The 22106-nt window shown below is 38.4% G+C and overlaps 1 protein-coding gene across 1 annotated transcript in view; it reads left to right on the forward strand.

The window, feature by feature from the left end:
* Positions 1-22106, forward strand: part of LOC120737310 (prestalk protein-like) — a 60300-nt gene that overhangs the window by 32891 nt on the left and 5303 nt on the right. Inside the window, exons 14-22 of the mRNA XM_040037928.1 lie at positions 17505-17549; positions 17640-17778; positions 17882-17985; positions 18902-18946; positions 19034-19172; positions 19269-19372; positions 19580-19624; positions 19713-19851; positions 19951-20054. Coding sequence (XP_039893862.1) covers positions 17505-17549; positions 17640-17778; positions 17882-17985; positions 18902-18946; positions 19034-19172; positions 19269-19372; positions 19580-19624; positions 19713-19851; positions 19951-20054 — 864 coding nt within the window. The remainder of the gene's footprint in view (positions 1-17504; positions 17550-17639; positions 17779-17881; positions 17986-18901; positions 18947-19033; positions 19173-19268; positions 19373-19579; positions 19625-19712; positions 19852-19950; positions 20055-22106) is intronic.

Raw genomic sequence — 22106 nt, forward strand, 5'->3', positions numbered from 1 at the left:
CAGCACAGGGGTTTAAAAAAGAGTGATTCAGTACTTTGCCCTTCAAACTCACTGTTGTCACGATAGCTAGGGCAGCCAAAGGTTGCCAACAACACCACCTTTGGGATTCCATCCAAGGAAATCAGTAGAAACACCATTTAGGTACACAGGTTTGTTCCACTAAAATGAGGCAGAAGACATGAGTTCACAATTCAAAATGTAAATTTATTTCACAAGGAAAAACATTATTTTAACACTCTACACATTCAATCATACCTCATGTCAATGCCACTGTTTACATGCAGCCGACCAAACAGGGAGCGACAACAGATGCCAGGAAATTCGACCATGAATAAGCATAGACAGGGAGGTGATAGAGCATCCTTATATATACAATACCCCTGCTGGCAATGACATATTAATTAAGACTAAGCTTAAACCATCCTGCTACACAATGTTAAAATATATTAGCAATGAAAAACTCTAAGTGTAATGGTATCCTCCTGAAAACCATCCTATTCATTTATGTCCTCCACAATGGACATTAGTTTTTTTGGTCTATATCTTTTGACTTATTTGAGCTACCCTGCGTAGTCCTGGTGTACTAAATAGAGCAAATCCTGGGCTTTCCATTTATATCTCATGTGTTTGGGTTGGCTCTTTTACCTCTAGAGAGGAAGGAAATAACAAAAAATGTTCTATGGGAAGGTTCCTTTTTCCTCTAAGAATATGGAAATATGGTATCCAGTATGAGCAGTAGAGCAGTCTGATGATCTGGAGTGAAAGGCTAGTGCACCTAATGCTACAGAACCTCTTTCCAGAGGCCAGCAGCCAGAAGAATACATGGTGGGGCTATGAGGAGTAACTGATGATGTTTCTTGCTCAAGACAAGGGTCGTGTCCAGATTCATGGGCTGCATCCTCCTGAGACCGATTACGTCACAGCGACGTGCCGAAGGCTGTCCAAATTCGTAGACTCCTCCGAATGCTGCCTACAAATGCGTCCTCCTTTTCCCCGAATTTGAAGGATGGGTCGGGTGTGTCCTTCGTGGCCTACCATATCCCAGAATTCATAGCGCGGCCCAGCCAAACACCAGTTTCCAACAATGGCGGCTGCTACTAAGTTTTAAAATTACACTTACTAAGCTTTCTGGGTCACAAAATAAACTTTTAACATATTTTCAGGCGAGAATTTGTTTTTTCTCAGTGTTTTATTTGCTCCTAAGTAAATCGGTTTGGCAGAGATTAATGTGCAACCCTCAAGACCGTGAGACAAGGTGCCAGCAACTAGTCTCACTGTAGCTTATAAGCTTTTAATAATCTAATAATTTTTTTTTTATAACAGAGACAGGCTCCCAACCACGAAGGTAAACAGACACACCCTGCCTCCTAAACCACACAGTGTGCCACACAAAGTACATGCATGCAACCAAGTGGAGATCAAACAATCACCAATTTGATCTCTCTCTAGAGAGCTAGTCTCGATATGATAACGAACACATTTTCTTTCACTCTACACTGAGCTCACCATCTTGGTAACAGCTCAGCCTCTTTGCTCTTCCTGGTGTGTAAACAGAATCCAGCTTCACAATAAAATGTGCCAGCGTCATCATTACTGCTGCCAACGGTTTTTATGTTTAAAACTGAGGCTGCGTCTGCTTAATGTTGTCAGACTGTTTATTTATACGCTGCTCCTAAATACATTGGTATTGCAGGTCTGTGTTTCGTAGCAAATGTGGGTGAAACACTTGCATTTACATAGTTTAACACATCGGTGCACCACAGAGCCGCGCATCACACAATGCATTGAAGAAAATACATTTTGTCAAGAATTTTTTTAAATGAAGTTATTTAATTGATGAGTCGTTGCAGCCATAGTTGAAAGTTATGTCCAATTTTTTGGGTGGTCTTTGGCATTCTTCAGTACATTCTGTGCAGTTTACCCAGAGCAAATCATATAAGATGCATGTTAGAGAACGTAACACCACAAATGTGTGAAGAAAAAGTAAAAGATTAAGTATCAATTTATTTCTAATGTTCTGTTTTCAGCACTCCATTCAGCATCTGCTGAAACTGTCACTAGAGATCAACTAATCCCGCCTATTATTTATTTATTGCCTGTAAGGACTGCAGTTCCATCATAAACATAAAGCTTAAATTGTGCCCCAATCTGCATATTTACATTTTGCGAACTGAAATCAGCTGTTTTGCTTTGTAATAACAGCTTACATAAAATGTGCAGGAGATGACATTGCTGCTTGTATGAAAATTCAATTCAATTCATATCAATTTCAAGTAATAGCCCAAGAAAAAAAATGGTGAACAAAATACAGAAATTCTCAAAGATTATGTAAAAAACGGGCTTTAATATAAACTTCACTGGAAATGTTATTTATAATTTTACTGTTTTTCTTATTATTTGATAATCATTAGTCATTGAATCATCAGTCAATCATCATTGTGTGAACTACTTTATTACCTTTGATCATTGATTATTGTTCGTGTATTTTTTTTCCTTTGCACTAAAACAGAACTTTTCTTCATGTGCAAAGTTGTGTGAAGTTAGTACCAACTACTTTTAAGTAGTTATCAACTACAGGCTAACTTTCTATAAACTCCTCAGCTAAATACAAAGGTGGACTATCCAATGGACTATGATCAGGTTGCTACAAATCAGTTATGCCTGTTGATCCACTATGAAATCCATTATTTCAGCAGTTGCTTGTTTCCCTGACTAATAAAAATCACAATGGCATGATTAATGGAAGAAAGTTTGTGTTACCAGTTGGTCTGAACAAACTACAACTATCATAGCAATAAGCCTGTAATAACATTACTACTGATGGTTTCCAACAGTAGAATACAGAGGAGGTGAGGTGTCTTTGGTGTGGTTGGCTGTGCTGAAATGTACATGAGGCGTGGAGTACAAAACATCTGCATGGCCACAGGGGGCGCTGTTGGTGGCAGCAATCTTACTCAAGTTCTCTTCACTCTGGAAGATACAAATCAGTCTTTGGAAACTATTTTCTAAACAAATTAAATTGTACAGATGCACAAAGATTCAAATTTATATAGCACAAATTCACATTTCTTTTTTTCACAGTTTACATCATTTAAAAAAGGGGGTTACACCCAGCTGTGCCTTGTTAGTAAAAAAAAAAGGGAAAAAAAAAAGAAAAAGGAAAAGAAGAAAAGAAAAAGAAAATAGGTAGAAATCACAGAAATAGATACTATAATGATGCAAAAACAAATTGCAGCAACACAAAGTGCTTCTTATGAAATCATCCTGAATCCTTGACTGTAAGAGGACCATGATCTTTATATTGATGGATGATTCCACAGTTCCCACTACCTGATAAAATCCAAAAATACTCTGGCATGAAACCTGAAAAATCAAGTACTTGCTTTGTTCTGAGGACAGATGACAAGGCTGTAGTCATCTGTGCTTTCAACTCTGTGACCTTGGGGGCATTTGGCAGTGGTGTAAATTGAAAATAGTCCTTCAGGAGGTAAATTGCTCAATCTGTCTCCCTCTCTGATCTCTTCATACAACTGACTGGCCTGGAGGACAAAAAAAAGTTAATTGAAATCAAATGAAGCTAAAATCAAGTTCAGGTGTCTTGTAATTCCTAAAACTCACCGTTGTAATGTCAGGGGGCTCTGTTTCCACAGGAGGCCCTGAAGAACATGCAAAAAGTAAACATCTGTCTTTAATATGCTGCTCCAACACTGTTTAAAAAAACCTAAGGGAACACTTTAAAAACACATCAGATGTCAATTAATCTCATTTGGCAAATGTCAGTCAGGCTTCACGGTGCCAGGTAATGAACAGAGGGCCCACTAAAGTACATTGGCAACTCAGGCCACCCTCATGAAGTCTTTTTCTGATTATTTAGTCAGAGACCTTCACACTAGTACACCTTTTGGAGGTCATTTTGCACAAAGTAGCAAATACCAGCCCTGCTGATGTTGCTGAGTTGGACTATCTATGCAACCTGTGTAAGGTCCAGGTATCACCTCATTCTACCAGTAGTGACACTGACATTAGTCAAAAATACAGAAGAAAAAATATGGGGAAGGTAAAATTGTCAGTGGTCTCCAGTTGTAAAACGATTCCTGTTTGGGGGGGGGGTTGCCTCATTGTTGTCATCAATTCATTAACACCAAAGGAGCTCAAAGATTATTATCCTGATTAAAATTTTTCACTCATTATTCTAATAAGAAACTGCAAAGATTACTGACTTCACAACTGTCAGGAGTTCAATAACTTGCTGTGACTAGTCACGGTTCTGAATCCTAAATGAACATCTGGTCGTGTGGTTAAAAATAGAGAGGCATAGATGGATGTTAGAGTTGCATTCACTGCCACAGCAAAGTCACAAGCCATGAAGCTGCCACATCTGGCTGCAGCTCAGATGTTGTGTTTATGACTTTAACTTTAAACACTCATCAAAAATCCAGTTTTTGGATCCCCTTTTACTGTAATAATGAAGTGATGATAAAACTTTGTGGTTTCTTTGGTCATTCAAAGCTATATATATATTTTTACTTTGACTCAATCTTAGATCTCTAAATGTTTGTTCAACAACATAGTGTATAACAGTATCATCATTAGGAGTCTAAGAATATAAGGTGTTAAACAGAAACTTTATGGTAAATATGGCAGAGCGATGATACTGTTATGCAACTTGCGACCCTTTTTTTAAAGTGAGAAAGTTGCCATAAGTCGCCCTCATAAGCCTCAAGCTTTGATTAGGGAGCTGGGGGAGGAATCAGGGTTCATGATGCAGAAGCACTTTTAAGAATTACCAGCTACATATATTAATACATTTTTGCAAGGCAGCTTGTTTAAGGTTGGCGATAGACATCAATACCGTGTTTTCTGAAGTGATGAAGACACTGTCTTATGTGCATGTTTACTTTAGGCTCACCTTTAGGTTTACTGGCCCTCCTCTTCTTGCAGAAAATCAGCAAAGCCACTGGTAAGACAGTGATCAGAATAAGAGCCACCACAGGCAGCGTACCTGCAGTAACTTACCACAAGATATTTGTTTTAGTCAAACAGTGTAAATATATGGCCTAAAGGCTTTACTCACTTTTCAGAAAAACTGCATACACCCAGTGTCATGTGGACTGGCATACTTACCACAAATATTGAAACAGTCACCAGACAAACTGCTTATCAAGCATGACTGAAACTTCTACAGCTGCTCAGAGCAGTTTAGTGCAATATTTGCCTGATTTTACATGTTTTATTTACACTTATTGAACTTTTTACTTAAAAGAACAGATATGTGTATACTATTCCAACCATTTACTCGTTTAAAGGACGTGCAGGTGGCTCAGTTATAAACACACTTGAAATTTAACAGGCCCGGATGACATCCTAGTATACACACATGCATATATATATATATATATATATATATATATATATATATATATATATATATATATATATATATGTGTGTGTGTGTGTGTGTGTGTGTGCGTGTGTATATATATATGTATATATATGTGTGTATATATATATACACACACACACACACACATATATATATATATATATATATGTGTGTGTGTGTGTGTGTGTGTGTGTGTATATATATATATGTATATATATACACACACACACATATATATATACAAGGAGCGACAACAGATGCCAGGAAATTCGACCATGAATAAGCATAGACAGGGAGGTGACAGAGCATCCTTAAATATACAATATCCCTGCTGGCAATGACATATTAATTAAGACTAAGCTTAAACCATCCTGCTACACAATGTTAAAATATATTAGCAATGAAAAACTCTAAGTGACTAAGTTTGTGGTCAAAGGCTTGAACCCATTTGCCACAGCAGATGCCCCCGATTTTCAGTAAGTGTTTAATTGTAGGCAGGGACATTACTGGATATTCTTGTGTAATTGCTACAGAATAATTTATGTTATACTTTGCTATTGCTACAGAAGAATATTTATTTTATTAATATTTTACATTTACATTTTTTTTCCTGGAGACCCTGTGACACCCCATTGAAGAGCCGCAGGCTGTGGATCTCTTAAGATCTCACTGTTGGGTTTGTAAGGCCATGTTACTCCTAAATTTCTATCTTGTTCAAAGAGAAGATATAAAACAAAGTTCTAAGCTAATCGACCTTAGTGTTCTCCTTTTTGAAAAATAAGAATCTATAAGAGAATTGATAAAGAATCGAATTGTTAAACAGAATTGAAAATGGAATCGGAATCGTGAAAATCTTATCAATTCCCATCTCTAGGAGTGAGGCAGGATCAAGAGTCTTGATTCAAGACAGTAGTGTATCCCAAATGTGTTCAGAGCAATTATGCTTTGGTTTTAGCTAATTGCTGTTTAACACTAGGGTGGCTCAGCTAAGTTTTACATGGATCAAAGCTACAGTTTATATTTTGTGTGCTGTTAACACCTTACCTAACATTTACCTAACATTTACACAACATCTGCTTACCTAACATTTACACAACATGATGATGATTTTTTTCTTTTGCACACAGGACAATATTGTTTCCTAGACAATCTTTGTCATTCAGTGTACAAGGAATTATTTTTTGTTGCAGTTAAACAACAACATGAAAATATAAATACTATTGTGGCAGCACAGGGGTCTAAAAAAGAGTGATTCAGTACTTTGCCCTTTAAACTCACTGTTGTCACGATAGCTAGGGCAGCCAAAGGTTGCCAACAACACCACCTTTGGGATTCCATCCAAGGAAATCAGTAGAAACACCATTTAGGTACACAGGTTTGTTCCACTAAAATGAGGCAGAAGACATGAGTTCACAATTCAAAATGTAAATTTATTTCACAAGGAAAAACATTATTTTAACACTCTACACATTCAATCATACCTCATGTCAATGCCACTGTTTACATGCAGCCGACCAAACAGGGAGCGACAACAGATGCCAGGAAATTCGACCATGAATAAGCATAGACAGGGAGGTGATAGAGCATCCTTATATACAATACCCCTGCTGGCAATGACATATTAATTAAGACTAATCTTAAACCATCCTGCTACACAATGTTAAAATATATTAGCAATGAAAAACTCTAAGTGTAATGGTATCCTCCTGAAAACCATCCTATTCATTTATGTCCTCCATAATGGACATTAGTTTGTTTGGTCTATATCTTTTGACTTATTTGAGCTACCCTGCGTAGTCCTGGTGTACTAAATAGAGCAAATCCTGGGCTTTCCATTTATATCTCATGTGTTTGGGTTGGCTCTTTTACCTCTAGAGAGGAAGGAAATAACAAAAAATGTTCTATGGGAAGGTTCCTTTTTCCTTTAAGAATATGGAAATATGGTATCCAGTATGAGCAGTAGAGCAGTCTGATGACCTGGAGTGAAAGGCTAGTGCACCTAATGCTACAGAACCTCTTTCCAGAGGCCAGCAGCCAGAAGAATACATGGTGGGGCTATGAGGAGTAACTGATGATGTTTCTTGCTCAAGACAAGGGTCGTGTCCAGATTCATGGGCTGCATCCTCCTGAGACCGATTACGTCACAGCGACGTGCCGAAGGCTGTCCAAATTCGTAGACTCCTCCGAATGCTGCCTACAAATGCGTCCTCCTTTTCCCCGAATTTGAAGGATGGGTCGGGTGTGTCCTTCGTGGCCTACCATATCCCAGAATTCATAGCGCGGCCCAGCCAAACACCAGTTTCTAATAATGGCGGCTGCTACTAAGTTTTAAAATTACTCTTACTAAGCTTTCTGAGTCACAAAATAAACTTTTAACATATTTTCAGGCGAGAATTTGTTTTTTCTCAGTGTTTTATTTGCTCCTAAGTAAATCGGTTTGGCAGAGATTAATAGATATGAATGTTCCCTTATTATTGTGGCATAATTACTTCTATCCACAATAAATAAATTAAACAAATACGTCAAGCTGTCCTACCTTTATAGTTTTCACACAGCTGAATAAACCTCAAACAGAAAACTGATTAAACAGAAGTGTGAGATGGTAGAGAATTTATTCAGTGTCCTGTTATATTTTAGGGAGAAAGGAGCAGACGGCTGAGTTTATTAAACTCCACTGGTAATGCACATCTGAAGCCTAGACCATCCAAATTCACAGCCACTCACTTTCGGCCTACCCGGCCTTCGAAGGACTGCCCTATGTGGACTGAACAGGGTTTAGTCTCAACAACCTGTGAGAGATGCTTACGGAAGAAGACAATAAAAAAAAATCACATCACACATACCTTGTGTCAATCAATCAGAAATTAAGAAAGAAGAAAATAAAACATTTAAAGTACACAAACCTGAGCTGCCATCCAGGAGGGGCAAAACGGGACTTTATGGCCTTACTATCGTCTTCTCTATCTGCTTTCTTACTTATTTGTTCAGTTTATTTAATTTTGAACATTACTTTCTCCATGTGTGGAGCTAAGCCAGAGCTGCAGCATGCAGATACCATGTGGACTAGCAAAAGAGGAGTCGGGTGGAGACCCAAACTGCAAACAACTGTACCGTCCATGGTTCACCACCAGATGGTGCAAAAAAGCAAGATCTGGGCATACAGTTCACCAATGCATTTAATGCAAAAGATCGTTACATTGTCCTTCTGTTTGTACCCACTGTCTGTTTTTAACGACAGATTTAGATTTTTTACTTTAATACAGCCTCTGAGTGACCCCTATTAAATGTCCTTTTCCTCTGCCAATTTGTTACATTTGTCACAGTTGTTTTAATTTTAACAACACAGCTTTCCCACAGCATACCTGCACCGTCTCATTGAAAGACAAAAGGCAAGCAAGAAATATCCTTAGCCCACTTATTTTGAAATAGAAAAAATGTATTTACTGCATGTTCTACAACATTTTTGTATGCTTATACAGAATGCTGTGTGTTGGGTCTGTGTTTCCACAAGCCCCGCTAGTTTAGAGACTTATTCATCATGAAGAACACAAGACATAACAGCACATATTCAACCGGTTTTTCACTCGCTAACGAGGGAAGTTTTGGTCAAGAACCAGCTCTTGAAGCTCAAATCCTTCAAAGAGCAGCTTCCCTCTCAGCTATTTATTGACAAACTGTTACAGTACACATCACAGCACAAGCACCTCCCCTCGAAAGACCCCTCTTGGTTACAAAGACAAGGCACTATGTGTGTGTGTGTAAGCACCTGTATGCATGTGCAAGAATGTGTGTGTGTGTGTGTGTGTGTGTGTGTGTGTGTGTGTGTGTGTGTGTGTGTGTGTGTGTGTGTGTGTGTGTGTGTGTGACCTCCTGCTCACCAAAAGGATCATAAAAGCAGGAAGCTTACAACACAAGAAACAGACCTTCCAGATAGAATGTATCTGGCTGGAGAGGTGGTCAGGATCAAAGGAATGGCTTTGATCCTACTGCTTGAACCAAGACTGTACAAATTTAAGAAACACATAAGAGACACATTCAACAATTAGACTTAACTGTTTTATCCTAGTGATTTATTCAATACATGAGGGTTTTTGGGGGGGAGGGTGGGGGTTGTTATTTTATATTTTCCAGTTTTTTCTTTAACAGGTCCATGTACTGACTAGCCATTAATAACTGAGATATAAAATTATACATTTGACACCCCTGCTCTAGGTTAGATTAGTTTGTAGACACATAATATCTCTTCAGAAACAAGGTTGTCAGTGGAGGATGAAAACTTTAAGGTCTTTAGCCCATTTTTTTTTTCTATCGCTCAGGTGCTATAAAGTATCTTTGACATTTTAATGTGAATTGTGAACTCATCCTTCTTTCCTTGGCAGCTCTACAACAGATTATGAACTGTCAGTCTTGTTTTGTAATTGAAAAGCTTATCAGCCAGCTCATGAGGTGTTGTGTGCCTATAGGTTGGGTGTTTTGTATGTCATACAACTGTAGTCCATAGTTCAATGTCACTTGTTCAAGAGAACATGTCTGCTCTTTATGGTAAACACCACTGCTGTGTGATGGAATACTGAGTATTGTAAAGCTGGGTTTTTCTAAACCAGTTTTGTCTTTGTCAGGTGGTGTGTACTCTACAGTTTGGACATTGAATGAGGTGTCCTTCCCTTTTAGGGAACCACCTAACAATGTACGTGTAATGATCTCATCGTCTTTCCACTTGTACAACACTCAGTCAAATAAACAGTAAAACGAAACTAATCTGGATTAACGCCTGTGTTTACAGATGACTTTGAGAGCTAGACAGAGGTGGAAATGCCAGAGAGAACTGGATTAACTCCTATGCAATTCTGACAGTGATGGTGAACAAAGGGCATTGAAAATGATGATGACTGTGCACCTGTTTAACGGGCAAAGTAAGCAAAGTCCTCTTGGGGAGTATTTAAAAGACCAAATACAAACATCTCAAAGAATCGCAAAGACAATGGTATGGTTTATAAAGGCCAGAATTACACTGTCAATATTAATACTCTGATTTATGACGCGCCATCTGAAATGTTTTAAAGGTCATACTGTCACAGTTCTGGGTCATTTTGACCCAGCATTTTCAGTTCTTTTATTCCTTTGTATTATAGTTTGTATTCTGATCCTTTTGTCATGCCTTGTTTATTTGTATTCTATGTTTCAGTTATTCTTTGTGAGGGATTAGTTCTTAAGTTGTGTCTCTCGTTTAGTGTAAGTTCAGTTCAGTGTCAAGTCTGTGTCTGTTTCTTGTTTCCCGTTTTATTGTGAAAGGTTGTGCCTCATCTCAGTGTGTCTCGTTAGCCCAAACCCTCCCAGCTGTGTCTCCCTCCTGTTTCCCATTCCCTGATTACTCCCCTATGTATATAAGCCCTGTGTTTTCCTGTGTTCCCTGTTGTGTCGTACCAGAACACACACTAGCTGTGTGTTCTGTTGTTAGTGTTGCTAGTGTTGCTAGTGTTGCTAGTGTTGCTAGTGTTGCTAGTGTTGCTAGTGTTGCTAGTGTTGCTAGTGTTGCTAGTGTTGCTAGTGTTGCTAGTGTTGCGTCTCCTGCTCCAGTTTAGTATTTCTTTTCCAGTGTTTCAGTCCTCGGTTCCTCTGTTCAGTTTGTTTGGCTTTTGGTGAGTGTAGTTAGTACGAGGTTTTTCCCAGCAATAAAGCTGTGCTTTAAGTTTCACTTCCGTGTCTGAGTTCTGCATTTTGGGTCCACCACTCCTGCTTGCTCGCCTGCCACACAGCCAACCATGACACATACTCCATATAAGAGTTGTGAAAGATAATCAATCAGAGGTGATCGTGTTGATGGAAGAATAGTTTTAAGGGAACAGGAATGCACTTCTCAAACAGATGAAGGTTTTTCATAGTGGAGTACAGTAACCAAGAAACTGGTATCAGCCCCTGGAATTCTTTGTGTTAGCTCATTTGTCTTAGATTATATGCACATAATAACCACAGGCTCTGTGGTCGGCATTAAGCTGGACACTCTGGTGACAGTGGCAGAGAAAAGGACATTAAAGAAACTGCTGGACATTATGGACAATGCTGGGCATCCTCTGCACACAGTCATAAACAATCAGACGAGCCTATTAAGCGACAGGTCGCTTCTCCCAAAGTCAAAAACCAACAGACTTAAAAATTCCTTTGTCCCACACGCCATCAGACTGTTTAACTCCTCACTGGAGGGGACAGGGAGGGGAAACAGGGTCACGGGAGGGCGTGAACAACTGAGCTGTAGTGCTTATTTACACTCAATATTTTTTTCTTATATTCGATTGTGCAATAATCACTGTGAAATATACTCACTCAAATGTTCAATCCTATTTATCCATATTATATGTTCTGTATTTATATATGTGTATATATGGTATATTTATGCTTATATCCTTACTCTCATTCCCCTTATTGTATCTGTAACATGCAACTTCTGTCGGTGCTGTGCTACTGGAAACTGAATTTCCCGGAGGAACCCACCCGAGGGATTAATAAAGTTTCATCTTGGGAATAGTTAGGCACCTGTTTATTTACTTAACTTGTGGCCCAAAAGTCGTTGTTGTTTATCTATGAGGCAAAAAAATTTAATTTCTCATTAAGTAATTGCAGGAAGAGGGAAGATGCCAAATGAATTTGCTCAACAAATGAGGGTTTTACACGAAATAGGTGGAAAGCCACTGAACTATGTCGTTTTTTGCTATACACAGGTCCTGTGGTATTGAAAACTGTTGTCCCCTAAAAGATGCAAACATTTCTTGTCCTTGACTGTATCCATGTCGATAATGCTAGAGTCAGATGAGTGGATTTGAAATGCTTATCGTCAAACTTTTTGTTATGTGCTGTGGTGACCTGACAAGACCTTTCCTATGTACAGTGTACATGGAGTAATTCATCTCCATGAGGATGCCAGCCACTTGAACTGTTCCTTAAATAGCATTTCCTGTTTCCTATTTGAAAACTACCTGCAACAAATCAATACACATGTGAGGAGTGTGAGAAACCCCCTGGAACAAGTAACCAGGTGTTTGTCTGAAACTGAACATTCAGAAGTGGACGATACCCAAATACACCCAAAAGTGCTTGATTCTGTTAAAGAAAGGGAGAGTTGTTTTCTTTTGAGCAAAACAGCTTTTGTTTTGCTCAACAGAAAAATGCAGACGGGCCTTTTGCTTGTAAAATTCTGTGCCAGCATCACACTTCACCACTATTTCACCAACCATGTGGTTCTGGACATTTGAATAGAGTGTGCTTAGGAAATGGTCATGTCAGGATGATAAACTACTGTCAGGATGCACTACTGCTAGACAGGGATCTGTTCCATAGGGTGGCCTGCCTCCCACAAGAAGCTGGTGGTTTTGTCCTCCAGGGATCATCAACTGATCGTCTTTTCCATCTGTCTGTTTTCTGTATCTTTCATTGTGACTCCTGCATGTCCTTTCTCACTACATCCATAAACCTCCCAGGGCCTCTGTGTCTTTCCTCTTGCCACAATATCCTACCCCCAGTCTAACCCTCATCGCTCTTCTCTGCATGTCCAGACTCTCTCAACCTCTCCCCTTTTACTTGATCCATTAGCTAAACCTGTACTGCCTCTCTAATGTAGTTATTAGCCACTCAAGTCGCTGTCTGTCACCTCCACCTCCGCATTGTCTCTTTTAACACGACAAACTGTGATTGTTGATTAGGGTTTGTGTCATTTTCTCTGCAATTGAACTATTTGCTTTGTATACGTCTGCTACATTGGTACTCAAAATGGGCTCCAAGGATAGTAGGCGGGCCCAGGCGCGTATGTTCTTTTAGAGCAGAGCTACAGATTAAAAATGCCCAAGTCCAAGCGGTCAAAAGTCTGGCTGTACTTCACAGCTGCATGTACTGCATGTACTTCACAGATGCAAACTCAGCAGCCTGCAACAAGTGCTTTAATGTGATACTGTGCAAAGGAGGTAACACCTCGAATCTGATAAAACACCTGGCGACGCATAGCGTCGCGATCGTGGCTCAAGAGTTGGGAGTTCGCCTTGTAATCGGAAGATTGCCGGTTCGAGCCCCGGCTTGGACAGTCTCGGTCGTTGTGTCCTTGGGCAAGACACTTCACCCGTTGCCTACTGGTGGTGGTCAGAGGGCCCGGTGGCGCCAGTGTCCGGCAGCCTCACCTCTGTCAGTGCGCCCCAGGTTGGCTGTGGCTACAATGTAGCTGCCATCACCAGTGTGTGAATGTGTGTGTGAATGGGTGGATGACTGGATATGTAAAGCGCTTTGGGGTCCTTAGGGACTAGTAAAGCGCTATATAAATACAGGCCATTTACCATAGCGGGTATAATTTAAAGCCAAGAAATGCACCAAACCTACTACAGGTGTGGTGCTTGTTATCGGTACCGGAGTTAGCAACATCCCCCAAGAACCCGAAGAGGAGAGTCCTGGCCCCTAGCCCTGCCAGTGTAGCACAATCGATAACGGATGATGATGGCAGCAGCAGCTTTTCTTCTCTGCGTGAGTAGCTTAATGTTGTTCGTGTGTAATTTACGTTGAGTAGGCTAACCACGTTATTACATTAATGCATGCTATAGTTAAACTATTTACTAGTTAACACCCTTGTTTTCTTAACTAATATTTACTTAGTTGCATCCGGGTATGTCAATGTGTAATTCAATATTTAGTTTCTTTTTATTATAATAACAAATTCCTAACTTGCAGTTGGTGGATGATGTGAACACTCCCAAAAAGGTACTCATAAAAGCTGCGTGTCCCAGATACTGGCTGTGCAGCTTTGCTGGATCGTTCTAACAAGGTAACGCTTAACTTCTTTGTTCATATCACAGCATAAACAGAATAAATAATTTTCTACTATAATTTGTGTATAATAGTAGAAGATGTGTATAAATGCAATAATTATAGTGCGTGAATTTAAAAATATAGTTGAAACTGCATTTTGTGTGTCATAAAACTGAACATTGAATCATATTCCTTAATAATATTTACATTTAAAACTATTAATCTAATTTTACTTAAAAATTCTCAAAACTGTTACTGTTGTAAATTAGCTATGTGATTATTAGCATATGAGGTTTATTTGTAAAGTTTGTGTCAGGATTTAGTGTTCATCAGAAACAGCAGCTACATTATTTATATGTCGCTTCCCTTTGGTAATATCTGTAGAAAACAGTAAAAAAAATCATATTAATGGTCTGATAAAACAATTATTTTAGATTATAAGATTAGTTCAACTACAGGCATGGGTTAAACACATGAAAGTGACTATGGATGCCCTAACTTCGGCTTCCAGTGAGAAATATGTAGAGCTGACTTCTTTCGTATACACATTACTGCTAAAATAAAAAACTTTGTGTCTTGGAGTGATGTTGAAAAACAAGTTGATACATCTGTTAAAAGCATGAAATTGTTTTTGGAATACCTACCTGAAGTGCTTTCAAGTTCATCCAAAATACCACAATGAGAGTACTAACAGCAACCTATACATTTTTGCCAGTGTAAGTTTTCAGTCAGCTAAGCCACAGAAATCTAAGGAGCTTGGAAAGAAAAACGACTCGCCTTGTTTGAGTTTCTTGAGTTTTTTCTCGACTCAAACAAATCCAGTCACTTTTCTTTCTAAGCGCCTAAGATTATTCCTTTTCCTTCACGTTTTTATAGTTTTGTTTTTTATGGTTCATATTTTAGTATGGTTACATGTAATCTTTCAATTATTACTTTTTAAAAAAATATTTGTGACGTCTGATAAAGCAAATATTTTCATTTTTGCATTGTGTGTTTGTCTTGCATGCACATAATATTTCTTAGCCAAGCAGTAGAAATACACAGGTTCCCTGTTTTATCTGCTCAGCTCTTCACTAACATCATGCTCTCTGGACTCAGCAGGATGTTCTGTGAGTACAACAGACTGATTATTTAAATATAAGAGTTTTTCATAAAGTCAGAGGGAAAGATTAAGTGTCACTCTTCTTAAGCTTTTTATCTTTAAGAGGTACTTGAGATGAGGTGCTTTCTAATCTTCCTTTATAAAAGACTTCAAACTTTTCAAATCTAATTAAATGGGTTATTAATTATTTACAAGGTACTTGTAACAACTTTTAGGTCGGATTTTAAATCATTCAAACTCAATAATAATATTTTTTTCTTTTCTGATTTTCAGTTCTGGGAGTAACATGTTTACTCATGAGTTCAGGTAAATACACGTTTCAATCACTTTTATCCTAATGTGCCAGTTTTTAACTTTATATTGCCACCTTGATCCGATCTAATAGATTTGCTGAACTTATGCTTTCACTCTGATTACATGGGACCTTTTATTTACATCCTGTCTGTTAATTCTAAACCATGTAAGAAACTCTGAGTGTAAACACAAGCATCAAGCTGTTACGTGAAATTGCGCAGGAAGCTGCCTGTGTTAACTGTGACTATCACCAATAAACGTGGCCGTGTTTCCTGAATCAACAGCAGGCCTTACCTCCTTTGTCGCTGGATTCTGATACCAAGTACTAATACTGATAACGATTTGCAGCTGATGGATCCTGTCCTGATTTAAGACGTGAATCTGTCATCAGATTCACGTCTTTAATGTTTTTTAATTACAACCAAATGATGTGATTGGGTGTCAACTTGTATTCTGTGAAATGTGCCACACAAATAACTGACAGTAAATGACAGTTAACACAAGATGGTTATTATGCTCATGTCATACGCTGTGTGGCAGGCAGGATGTAGGACCCAAATGCAGGACTCGCAGACATGAAAGGATGAACTGAAAACGGCAGATGTATTGCAGTGTTGCAAAAACATAACCAAAAGCGCTTTTCTACTGTAAAGCACTTTGGGTTTTCAGTTACTATATATAACATTTATTTACTATTGTGTAAGTAAATAGGTGGATTGTTTATTTGGATATTTATTTGCTTAAAAAAGGCAGGAACTACTAAACTATTAAATTGTGACTATAAAATTAGCAATACAGCACTTATTAATACAGCAAAGACTCATTATTTTAAATTTCAGGCTATACCAGAGCTGAGACCACCGTGTCCCCACAAAGAAAGCCCCCCTGTGACAGCCAGATCTGCCGCTTGAGCCACGGTAAGAAAAGCATACTCTGTATATGAAAGATGTACAGACCTCCTGGGTTAGAAAAGTGGAGCTAATATGGAAGTGCCTTAAGCCAGCAAAAGAAGTCCATGTTGCTTGAGGAGGAGTCTAAGCAGAGATGCTCAGACGTTGGGTCCAAATTTGTGCTCGTAAGTTCAAACACACACACAGCCAGGGAAGTTGAGTGCAGAGTTTGACAAACACAAATCTTTTTTACACACACACAAATTCTCATCTATAGATACACAAACATAAAAATTTTCACATATTTTGGTTCACAAGGTTACAAAACCCAGTTCACAAGTACACATTTGATTTACAAGTACAAAATATTACTGACCAAAGTTTGAGCCCATACCAGCAGAGTTCACACAACTGTAGACACTGCATTAATCCCTGTGTCAACTACTTCTCCGCTTTTCCCTCACTTGGAAACAAGACCCAGAGTTACTTAAACTCCTCCTACTAGGGGTAACCTGTCCCATTGAACCAATCAGTCAAAAAGGCAACGCCCATAATAATGGAAAATTTATGCTTTCATTAAGCGTTTAAACTGGTCTGTTAAAAAAAAAATTAACCTCACACATATAATTGTTTTAAAAAATTGTTATTTAAAAAAACAGTAATAGAGACCAAAACAGTTTTACTTCTGCTGCCATGTAAAGGTGGACCTTTTATTATGGCAGTGACTCACTGTGGGAGACTCCGGTGGATGTTCAGGGAACTGCAGGTTTTAGGATTTTAGCACTGGCTTCAACTTTTAAGGTTAAACTTTCTTTTTTTGTTTTGTTTTGTTTTGTTTTGTTCATCACCTCTGTCCAAATAACAAAAAATAATAAATTTAATCTACTAATAAATACTGATTCGATATCAAAGACAGATGTTAGTCTGTGCCATTGAGCTCCACTGTTAGCACTGAACTCTTAAAATCACATTTTTAAGTGTTATGTCACTTCTTTTTTGTCAGAGAAATTCAAAAAATTGCTGGAAATTAAACAATTTATGTCTCTTCTTTTAGTCCAGAGTGTAACATGCGAAGGATTTCAGGCAAACCTGCAGTGTGGTGAGGGTTATTTTTTGTTGGTTTGTCTTTTTATTTTTGAATTAATTTGTTTGAAATGCAAACATGGTTATAGTTTAATGTCTCCCTCAGGTGAAGGGCAGGTTTTAGTCATCCACGGAGCTAATTATGGACGCCGTGACAAAACCACATGCTCTGCTGGACGTCCGGCCTCTCAGCTCCAAGTTGTCCAGTGCTCAAGTCAGACGAGCACCAATGTTGTAGCTGAAAGGTACAGATTGGCTGTCTTTGTTTAGTTTTACTGTTTTTTTCCAGATTACACAATGTGCAGTATGTTAAACATCTGCTGACTCACTTTTTATCTGCATTCAAAGCTGTAATGGGAAGAACAACTGTACTATCTCAGCGAGCAACTCTGTATTTGGAGACCCCTGTGGTGGCACCTACAAGTACCTGGAGGTGGATTATACTTGTCAGTGTAAGTACCTCAAACAGTAGTGCACATATAACTCCAAAAAAATGCTAGCAAACAATATATTCAGAAGAACCATCAACTTTAATTTCATCCAGTGGAGTCAAACCTCTGTACCTTAAACAGTAACGTACACATGCTAGCGACCAAAGGACCATTCTTTTTGATTTCACTTAGTGCATAAATACACATTTCGATTTAATTTTTGGATTTCAAGATTGTGCTCCACAATCAAACTCAACTTTATTCCACTTTTAAAAGCTAGAAGGTGAACAATCAAAAATTTCAAAATGTGAGGTGGAAAACACAAAATCAAATCCAAACCAAGAAGGAAAACGTTGCAAAACTTACAAATTAAATCTGTGATCATGAAATAATATTTAGTGTGAGAATAAAGAAATTATTTTACTGCTACAATGTAGCCTTCATCATTAATATTGCATTAAAATGTTTATCAAAGCTACTGGCATCATATTAACCTTTTTATTACAGGTGCAGCTATAATCATTGTATACACACATTTTATGTTGCGCTCATTAAAAGAGTTGATGCTCGGTTTATTTAAGGTCTTAAGCTTCGGTGGGCGCGATGTCCCAGCCGATCTATTATGTAAGTGACTTGGACCAATGGAAGGTTAAAACAGCATTCACACTTACAGACATATATGATTTAAACATAGGCCAGGCCGAAGGCCATGAATTCACTTAGCTTCTAACTGCATTTGAGCTTGCCTAGTAACAAGTGACAGAAGAACAGTCAAGAAAGTGTAAAGCCCCCAGGGACTATTCGGAGAATGAGTTTAATTACCATGTATGGAAGAATGATTAGAAAGAGAAACGTCTCTGTCTATTTTAGCTATTTTTCTCCACATTAATTTTTAAAGTTTGTGATTTAATGAATGTGATTTACGCTTTTCTCTCAGTCCAGACTGTAACATGTGAAGAATCTGAGGCAAAGCTTCAGTGTGGTGAGGTTTTCTTTTTTGCAACTTATTGAATTCATTTCATTGAAATGCAAACTTGTTTATAGTTTAACGCTGTGATCTCGTCCTCAGGGAAAGGGCAGATTTTAGTCATTCAAAGAGCTGATTATGGACGCCATGACAAAACCACGTGCTCTAACTTACAACCTCACTGTAGGCTCAGAAATGTCCAGTGCTCAAGTCCAGACAGCATTGAAGTAATAGCTGCAAGGTACAGATGGTTACTGTCTTTTTTCACCTTTTAATTTTCTCCCAGATATGCAGTATGTCAAACTTCTGCTGACTCACTTTTTATCTGCATTCAAAGCTGTAATGGGAAAAACAGCTGTAATATCTCAGCGAGCAACTCTGTGTTTGGAAACCCCTGTGGTGGCACCTCCAAGTACCTGGAGGTGGATTATACTTGTCAGTGTAAGTACCTTATTACAGAGGAAAATAAATATAATAAAATCATACTACGTTTTTATTTTATTCAAAGACAGATTGCAGGATGCAGAAACGATGAAACAGGAGGAAAAGGTTGCAAAAGAGTTCAACTTACGAATTAAATCATGAACTAATAATCAGTCTGCACATGAATTATTACACTTTCTAATGTGTTTTGTGTTTTTCTCTCAGTCCCGAGTGCAACATGTGAAGGATCTGAGGCAAACCTTCAGTGTGGTGAGGTTTTCTTTTTTGTAACTTTGTTGAATTTCATTTATTGAAATGTAAACATGGTTATTGTTTAATGCTATGATCTCTTCCTCAGAAAAAGGACAGGTTTTAGTCATCCACGGAGCTAATTATGGACGCCGTGACAAAACCACATGCTCTGATGGACGTCCGGCCTCTCAGCTCCAAAATGTCCAGTGCTCAAGTCAGACGAGCACCAGTGTTGTAGCTAAAAGGTACAGATTGAGTGTCTTTGTTTAGTTTTACGTTTTTTTCTTTTACAACGTGCAGTGTGTAAGACCCTTTGCTGACTCACTTTCTATCTGCATTCAAAGCTGTAATGGGAAAAACAGCTGTACTATCTCAGCGAGCAACTCTGTATTTGGAGACCCCTGTGGTGGCACCTACAAGTACCTGGAGGTGGATTATACTTGTCAGTGTAAGTACCTTAAACCAGGGGTGTCCAGCTCCAAACCTCAAGGGCCGGTGTCCTGCAGGTTTTGGACATCACCCAGGGTCAACACACCCAGTGTAAGTGCCTTAAACAGTAATGTACATACAACTCCAAAATAATTCTGCTAGCATCCAAAGAAGTCTCAGGGACCATCCTCGTTGATTTCACTGAGTGGGGTCAAACCTCTGTGTCTGAGGCTTTATAATGGACATTCACATCACGATAGCCAATAAGACAGATTCTTTCTTATACTATTTTACTTTTTTACAAAGAGATTTTGGAGAATTCACAGCTAGTACTTCTTGTTTAAAATATCAGTGTATTGTGTTGACAAGCTGAAGTTGAACTTTGGGCTAAGTTACCCTTTGTATACCAAGGTAGTGCTGCAAAATCAAACTAAACTTTATTTGAACTTTAAAAGTTTAAAGATGAACAAACAAGAAACAAAAAAATGTGGAAATCCAAAAAAAAAAATGGTAATAAAAATATGGCATTGGACAGAAAAATAGATTTTAAACATGGATTCAAAGACTCAAATACAGATTACAGGACATGAAACAATTTAAAAAAAGATGAACTTCAATAGCTGATTTGAACATTCACAAAAAAGTCGGGGGTTTTTTGCCTTTAGTGGATAGAGACGGTGTTGATAGACGTGAAAGCAGGATGAGAAAGAGGAGAAGAGATGCAAACCTGGGTCTACTGCTCTCCAGCCATACGGCATACGGTTGCCTGCTCACCCACTGAGCTAAACCGGCACAAGGTTTTTCTTTAATTAGTTGTTTTAATTTGCAAACAGAGGGTTAAGTGGGAATTAGACACCCCTGAGCAACAAGACATGGGTGCATGTAATTAACACAGCTGAGGACAACCAAACAGTAGCATATCAAAACCCAAATAAAGACATAACTAAAAAAGGCAATGAGCAACCAGTACTAAATCAAGGAGACATTGAAACATGAAAATAAATACTGAAAATGGACTTGAATGGAGAAATTAATGGAGAACAGAGTAAGGGAAGGTTATAAGAGTGTGGAGAAAAAGCAGAGAGGAAGGCAGCAAAACTTGAACTTCAAGATATTAAAGAAAAGTTTACTTTAAAGTAGAGATGGACCGATCCGATATTACGTATCGGTATCGATATTACGTATCGGTATCGGTCCGATACTGACCTAAATTACTGGATATCGGAGAGAAATAAAAAATGTAATCCGATCCATTAAATATCAAAAAAGCACCTCACAAAACTTGCGACACGGCGTAACTCGGCTCATAACCTTAGCACGTCGGAGCAGTGTGCTCACCTGATAGAGCGGCTGTGTGTATTTGGAGCCTCGCTACCAAACCAGCATTTCATCTCCGAGGAAGTGATCCCAGAGAGAAGTAAAGCAAGTGTGTAAGTTCATCTCTGAATGTTTGTAAAGCATTCCCGCGTTAAGCTTAACAACCGATATATGGAGCGACTGCCTCTTCTCTCTCCCTCCCTCTCCTGCTGCTACTTCAATCGTGAAACTGATCAATGATCAGCTGATCGCCTTTTCTGTCGCCAGTCAAACCTCTGTGACTGAGGCTTAATAATGGACATTTAGCCACTGAATCATGACATTTTACAGAACATCCTCTTTTTATTCTCGTTTTCTTTAAAAAACAAACAAACATCAATATAATGTGGAGCATTCGCAGCTAGGACTTAATCCGAAACATCTGTTTATTGTGTTGGCTTAAATACACCTTTGTTTTTAAGGAGGTTCTCCAAAATAAACTAGTTTTCTCTTTATATTTGTAGGGTCTTTAAGGGTATAAAATGCCTTGACATGACTGCTGATTTGGCAATATTTAAATAAAACTGAAATTAATTTTAAAAAGGTAAAAAATGAACCAAAAGGAAACTGGGGAACATGTGAGATGCAAAACATAAAATGACAGTAAAAATTTAAATGGACAGAGGAAAACAAAAATAATAAAATCATACTACGTTTCATATATATTATTCAACGACAGATTGCAGGATGCAGAAAAGATGAAACAGAAGGAAAA

Source organism: Simochromis diagramma, unplaced genomic scaffold (genome assembly GCF_900408965.1).
Source record: "Simochromis diagramma unplaced genomic scaffold, fSimDia1.1 OVJJ01000061.1, whole genome shotgun sequence".
Classification (NCBI taxonomy): Eukaryota; Metazoa; Chordata; class Actinopteri; order Cichliformes; family Cichlidae; genus Simochromis; species Simochromis diagramma.